The sequence below is a fragment of the Polyodon spathula genome, chromosome 10 (assembly GCF_017654505.1).
Source record: "Polyodon spathula isolate WHYD16114869_AA chromosome 10, ASM1765450v1, whole genome shotgun sequence".
Classification (NCBI taxonomy): Eukaryota; Metazoa; Chordata; class Actinopteri; order Acipenseriformes; family Polyodontidae; genus Polyodon; species Polyodon spathula.
In genome coordinates this window covers 4,882,271-4,889,770 of record NC_054543.1, presented here as the reverse complement: position 1 = coordinate 4,889,770, position 7,500 = coordinate 4,882,271, and the positions used below count along the sequence as shown (strand labels likewise).

The 7,500-nt window shown below is 35.2% G+C and overlaps 1 protein-coding gene across 14 annotated transcripts in view; it reads right to left on the bottom strand.

Moving 5' to 3' along the window:
* The window catches only part of LOC121321738 (transcription factor COE3-like), an 88,061-nt gene that overhangs the window by 214 nt on the left and 80,347 nt on the right, over nt 1-7,500 (bottom strand). For 4 of the 14 annotated variants that reach the window (XM_041260840.1, XM_041260841.1, XM_041260846.1 and 1 more), the window contains exons 12-16: nt 6,451-6,516; nt 5,620-5,794; nt 4,191-4,391; nt 3,529-3,726; nt 1-1,219 (exon numbers count right to left, since the gene is read on the bottom strand). The exon at nt 1-1,219 is cut by the window's left edge and continues 214 nt beyond it. In XM_041260840.1, the coding sequence (XP_041116774.1) occupies nt 1,188-1,219; nt 3,529-3,726; nt 4,191-4,391; nt 5,620-5,794; nt 6,451-6,516 (672 nt within the window). In that variant the 3' untranslated portion in view covers nt 1-1,187. Of the gene's footprint in view, nt 1,220-2,909; nt 2,964-3,528; nt 3,727-4,190; nt 4,392-5,619; nt 5,795-6,450; nt 6,517-7,500 lie in introns of all 14 variants that reach the window. The other 10 variants (XM_041260851.1, XM_041260852.1, XM_041260853.1 and 7 more) reach the window with 4 other exon arrangements.

Genomic DNA, 7,500 nt, shown 5'->3' with positions numbered 1-7,500 from the left:
GCAATATACAAAATTTCAAAGATAAATACAATATTTATAATTGATATGTTACAAAAGATTCCCTTAGTGACAGCAAGTGTTTATGTGAAGGAAAGGGTTGTAATGAATAAGACTAGTTTACTCCTTATAAACATAAGGAATAAAACTCTGTACTAAATATTTAAGTGGATCTGAAAAAATTCAAGACAAGTGTATAAATATTTAGCTACAACTTTGGCAAAATCACAAAAGTCTACAATTTTATAACCACATACAAAACACATTAGGGAAGAAGGATCTAGAAGTCAAAGGACAGCTTTCTGGTACAAGAAACAGACTTCACAGTAGCCTAAGAATGCAATAGTATACAGTGCTAGCAAAAAGTTGAAAAACATTGCAGATCACACTTGCTTAACAGGAAGCTCTAGCAGTGGAAGTATATTTTTAACCAACAGACAGTAGCATTGTATCTCTGTCAGTGTGCTTGTTGAAGGCAAGAGAATAATTTTTGCAATATCAAAGTTACAATTTCTAACTACAATAAGTTACAAAGTTTATTTTTTTTAAAGATGAAGTAAGCATGATAAAATGTCCCCCAACCCTTCCCTGTGTCCCCATTTTATTTTCTAAATCATATATTTATTTATTTATTTTTCCAGTTCAATGGCACATACCATCTTGGCCCCCTTTTTTCTCACCACATAAACTGTATTCACATTATAGAGATACACAACCATTGTGAATCTATTTAAGAGAAGTGAAAAATGTTCTGAGGCATTTTTCATCAGTGTTTTCATGAAAATTAAAATGGTGCATCCACAAAGTTTCTCCCAACACATAGCAAGAACTAGACATAGCCAAGATCAGAAACTTTATACAAAATAGGCAGTTTTTTTTTTTTGTTAGTTTTTGTTTTTTGTTTGTTCCTTTTTTTTCCTTCAAGACTGAGAAATGTGAAAACTTGAGAAAAGATTCAGTCAATAAAATGGAATTGTTCATGAAGAAATCACTTGCATGTCAATTCTTAATAATTTTAATAAAATCTTTGAAACAAAGTTTTTTTTTTTCTTCTGAATAACAGAATTAGCTGCTGATTTTAGTCATGATTGATGACACTGTTACTACCAGCATCTTCTATATGTACTAAACGTGTCCTTTGAAACCCATTGTGTGGAAGCTTGATGCTGCTGAAGGTGAACAAGTGCAATTTACATTGGTGGGACGACCAGCCCGGACATTGCTGAAAGAGAGAAAAAACAACCTTTAGTTACGAGAAGCAACGTACTGTGCTTCGTTACAAACATAGTAAAAAAGCAATAACATTTATGCACTATTACAGTAGGTTCTAAATAAATATAACATATCATACTATATTTGACTCAAATACTTTTCTGTATTTTGTGACTCCTGAAAGATCCATAATATTGGGGGGGTGGTGTTCTGAAATGTGCCTTTCTAACAAGGCATTCTACAAAGACCACTTTTAAAAAGAGGAGGATTCTGACATTTCCAGCAGAAAGTATCCTGCCTCCCACATGTGTGATATTTCTCTTAGCATTTTGTTAATGGCAAACAGTGGCCCAGACTCCCTGGAGGCTGCCTTTCCTGACACCTGAGAAACAACATCGTCACTTCTGGTAACGTCAGATACGGCCAGCTCTCTCACCAGCCAAGGACCAGACACTTCTCAGGTTCCCTAAATTGAAATCTTAGCAATCTCGGCTCCTTTCTTCTAGCGTTTCTGACATGGTTAGGAGACCTCGATTTTTGCATTCCTTTAATTGTATTTTATCATAATAACCTGACTACCATCTCAAGGGCTCTCTTATATCAAAGGCATTTTCAAGACCATCTGCCTCGAAATCATTAGCCAAGGTGCCACCCAAAGATTTAAGATTTATATACTTGGTCAGTGCGCTCATTCTTAACAATTAGGCACCCAGTGAACTGGCAGAATAAAAATAATTTGAATCCCTTCCACTTATTTGTAGCGTCATGGTTCGGGTGATTTTAAGTTTGGAGCTGAATTTGATGACATGGCATTCCTCATTAATTTGTGTACAACAAATATTAATAAGTATGTCCATGTAGTGACATGAACTTTAATTTGCCAGTTCATTAATTCTAACAATATTAATCTTGCATACACGCTACGGCTTATTTTTAAAGTGAACAATTTGGCAATAACTATTTTGCATTAACCTTTCAGAACCAACAAGCTATATAGTTTATCCTCATTTACAACAATATGAAAATGTAAATATATATATAATATATTTATATATATTATATATATATATATATATATATATATAGTCTATATAATATATCTTATATTATATATCGTTTTAATTAAATTAATGTGCTTAAATATCATTGCATAAATAACATAAGGCTGTGCTTACATGCATTAAGTCAGGTGCTTGCTATTCAGACAAAAAATATACACAATATAATTCATAAAATCTGTATGCAGCCGGTCTCCTAATGGCTCCATTTTAATACATCAAGTAACTGCATTGAAGATATACATTTTTAACAAGATATAACATTAGCCCTAAATCAGTAAAATCTTGCTTTTAAAGGCAAAGTGTTCTCTTTAAACTGCAGTACATTAAAATAACTTCATTACCACTAACTACTTGTCTCAGAAACACTGTAAATTTGTAAAAGTCTTAAATGGAGCCTGAGCACAAGGGCAGCATAGCAAAGATAAATATACTCTTAATTTATTTCAGATTGACTTACTACTGATATATGGGCCTTTCAGTTTCAGAGTCTGTATGGCATTACAGTAGCAACATTTAGAAGACATGTATTATTATTATTATTATTATTATTATTATTACTATTATCATGATTGACTCACATGCAAATATAATGAATACATTTCATTCACAAACAATCAAAATAAAAATGGAAACCCTTACTTTTGTATCTATTCAAAACCTCAAACTATTTTGAATAGTAATATCCCGGTAAAACTGTTAAAATAAAATGAATAAATAAACATAAGTCATTTTGCTGAATCAGAAAGCAGATTTTGTAAAGAATGCTTTTTGTCTTAAACTTAAAATTCAACAAATATACTGATTAAATGATTCATGTTTGATTTTACAAATAACACAGAACAGAAAATAAAATGGAAAGGTCATTCAATCTACATTAGCTGTGTTTAACAATTAAACTGCATCTATCATTCAAGTTTAAATTTGGCTACACGTGTGATGTACATCATTACGGAAATCATTATGATTGTGCTGCTATCTTGCCAGGACATTCTCAGAAATATTATATTCAAGGGTATTTTTTTTTTCTTGCCTATTTATAAAATATATACACAACCAAATAAACAAACACATGCATGAATAAAATAAATAAATAAATAAATAAATAAAAGCTTCAAAAATTATTAACCTGAATAATGATATATGTTAATACTATGGCACATTCAAATCATAAGTCATAAAAAAAGAAAGTACTGTATGTTAAGCTTCCCATTATGTGAGAAGCCTGTGGGATACTAGAAAAGGAGGGAGTCCAGCTCACCTTGAAGTCCATTTCCATTTGCACTGGTGCAAGAGGGAGGAGGAGATGCTTGGGGCCTGACAACAGGGGCAAAGGCGCTCTTTTGCTTCACTGCAGAGATGACATTGGCAGGTGAAAATGAGAAAATGCCGTGCGTACTGCTACAGTTTGAAGGGAGGGTGACCGAAGAGGCTGCCATGGTAGGGCTTGATGGCACTACTGCAATAAAGCAAAAATAATCACGACTCAGAGAGGGTTGCATGGCACAAATGGAAAAGAGGGCGATAAGGCCTTGCCTCTTTAATTTAAAAAAAAAAAAAAAAATAATAATAATGATGGGGAGGGGTGGTGAAAAAAAAAATAACCACAAGAAAAAAATGATGGGAAAAAATTGATATGAAATGTCCTGTCTTGGCCACTCTCTGGATAATAGGTTTTGTGTTGGACTCTGTAAAAAAAATTAATTTAAGCAACACAATAGTTTTTTTTTTTTTTTTTTAAAGGATCGTGGAATGGATCGGGTTATGTTGTTTGTTTTCTCAAATTTGTTTAAGAATTTCTGCATAAACTGACTGTTGTATTCAGCCTCCAGAGTCACCCCTCCTTTTATCCAGTAGCACACATCATACACAAAATTAAAATGAAAAGAACGTAAGGAATCTGAGATGAAGATCAAGAAGTACCTCGATACTTACTGCCGTAGGGGGAGTTGGCCGACGAGCCATTGAGGAATCCAGGAGAGCTGGGCACCCCCAAGTTTGGCATTCCTGTGTTGCCATAGCCATTCATGCTATTGCTTACTGTGTTGTAGTTAGCCTGCTGAGGAGTGCTGCTTGGGACATAGCCACGTGGGGACACGCTGCTTGTGTTGCGGCTATAACCTACTGTTGGAAGAAAAAAAAAAGAAAACAGTTTAAAGAACAAGAAGAGAAGTGTTACCCAACATCAAACAACATGCTGCCTACATTCCTAGTAGCAACTCTCATGAAGAGAATACAACATGATCCTCTTTCTAACCTGCTTTTGCATTTTGTTTTTAGCTCCAAGAGGTATTGCATCTGCATTTCTCTTTTATGACTGTAAATGAGGCTGCTTATTCTTTTTTGTGTGTGTGTGTGAGTGTGTGCTATGAGTGTATGCTATTCCAACAAAAGCCTAATTCGATCTGAATCTGCCAGCTAGCTTCACGCCTGTCATCAGCAACAATTATCAGCAGTACCAGTGACATGAGTGAACCTGAGCCCTTCACAGACCCTTGGAAGGCATGTCTGACAAGGAACAACTTGTTTAGTTTTACAGCATTTCAGCATTAAAAGGCTGCAAGGAATGTTTATTGTTTTGGCGATTGGTATGTTTCATAAGGTCTCTGATATGAAGAATGCACCATGCTGTAAGAATTCTAGCTCAGTAAACCAAGGGGCTGTGTTTGGATACATAAATGACAACATAAAATCATGATAAGGGTTATTAAATTAGTTTGAACTGAATGGCTCCGCAAGCAAAAAGGAGACTTTTAAAATATTACAGCATTATTACATAAAACATGCTTAGTGAGAAAATAAAAAGTTGTCAAATGTAAGATACTAATTCCCTGAAGTAAAAGCAGCCCAAAACTTTGAGTTATTTGAGAAAAGCCGTAAAAAACATATTTGAAAACAAATAAGTAAATAATGACTTTATTGATTAAGTAATAAGCTAATAAACATATTATTTGCAAATTACAAATTTCAAAAGACAACTACACCTGGTAACTTAATCTATACACTACATCACTATAGATTATTATTATTATTATTACTTTTAGTTTTTTGCTTTGCATGCTTAAACGACAAGGATATATATTCTCCACTTTGCCCTGACCTTAGTAGCAGTCACAAAGAACAGATGTAGAACTATTATCAGCGATGGTGTTAAGTGAATACCAGGAATGGTCATTCACTGCCAAGTAAATAGGGGATTCAGTGACAGTCAACCCACCTCCTGGGAGATTAATTAGAGACAGGGAGGAAAGACATAGCTACAGCCTACATACTGAGTACTGTCCAGGTAATATTGAAGGGTAAGGTAGATTAGTTGTTGTAGAAGGACTTATCTCTGGTCATAGTTACATACCTTGTTCAGCCTGTGATGTCTCTGATACATTCACTGCTAGCTGGCTGCTGAATGAATTCACTCCCATCATTCCAGTGTGTGATGGAGTATTGGCAAGAGATGGAATCTGGTTGTGATTGCGTGGTACACTGTACAGAGCTTCTGCAATATCAGCTGCCCGCTTTAGAATAATCTCCTGGAAGAAAAAGACATTGGTTACAGTTACTAAAGCTATTTACTTCCCCAATGTCATCCAAGTGTTATAGGAGTGTGGGAATAACTGGGGAGCGACTTCCAGAAAGGGCATTTGAGCTATCACCAAACTATCTATTCTCTGAAGGCTGATAAAATTAAAATTAAAACACCAAGAAACAAACTATAACATGTGCCTGCAGATTCTCTCTCTCACACACACATATACAGGAATATTTGAATATGAGTTTGATGAGAAACATTCATTTTAAACTTTATTTCATGCAAACCTGTGAAAGCTCTCCTTCCAACAGTGCTATATTTGACCAGCACCGTTGAGCAGATTTATTTGGGAATTTGCATTAGTTACACAATATTTTGGACTCAGTTCAAGGTTATTCTCTTGTTTGAATGAATGCTCTCGTGTGTGTTTTATACGATTAGGACTCTTCGCAGGCAAGCTGAAAGACTGGCCAGAAGTGGAATGGAGGAAAAGAGGGTTCTTAAGAGCAATGGATTCTCACTCGACTGCCCAGAAGGTAGTTTTGAAATATATAAAGTGATGAGAAAATTGTGCTGATTTAATTACTTCGTACATTCACGAAAGAGGTGCTTGTTTGCATATTGATAGCACGTACATGTTGAGTCTTGTTGATTTACCTGGTTGTTGTGGGGCATTCCATACAGAGCTTCAACAAGGTCAGCCGCTCTCTTCAATAATACCTCCTATAGGAGAAAAAAGATAAATTATGGGTACTGAGCATCCTGAGTTTGCTTATAGTAATTATTATAATTAGAATAGCTAACCAGCTTACATATGAATGCAACTCAAGTATAAATACATTGAATTACTGTTTGTCCCATATCTCAAGCTTTGGCTCCTGATTGAACATCTATTTAAAAAAAGAAAACTGAGCTGTTGTAGTCACTAGCTCTAATGCGAAATTAGTAAAATAAGTGCTGCTGTTTTAATGATGTAGCCTTGTGGGTATTAAACAAACAAACATGCAGCCGAGATATGAAAGACACAGCACTGCATTTGGCTGCTAATTCCCAGCACTTTAGTGGCGAAGAACAATGAGTAATTTTCCATATCTTAATTAAACTGGCAGTCCTTAAAGACAACATCTCACCCCTAATTCATGCCCCAAATTTGCAAGAGGGTTCAGTGCTTATTCCTCTCTTTTCTGAACAATAAAGTGATTTAGCTTGGGTTAATCTAGTTCTTTCATAATGACATTAAGACATTTTTCAATTAACCTCTTTGACTGCCTGTTGTAAAGGACTTCATAAATGACTTCACATCCAGCAAGTGCTGAGTACTTGTGCCCGGGGATATGGATGCACTGAATTTTGTCTTATCCATGTCTGCATGCCTCCCTCTAGTTTTATGACTACATGGATTAACTCGCTACTTAGCTCTTTTAATAAAACTCGAAGAGGCTTGTCCAGGATTTTTGTTCTTCTTGCATCAGTTTATAAAATAACAGGAATGTCTTTTTAAAATGAAAACATTAAGAGCGGGCCTGTTGGAGCTGTCTCTGGTGCTGATTTCTTTAGTGCGTCGTCGTTTCGGTTTACGGAGCTCTGGCAACATGTCTCTGAAGTTTTTTTTTAAAAATCTCTCATTACACCCATTTCTTCGCACCTCTGATGGAAGAATTTAAATATTGTGACACTGTGCATTCTTGCTAGCTGCTGTTTCTTCAC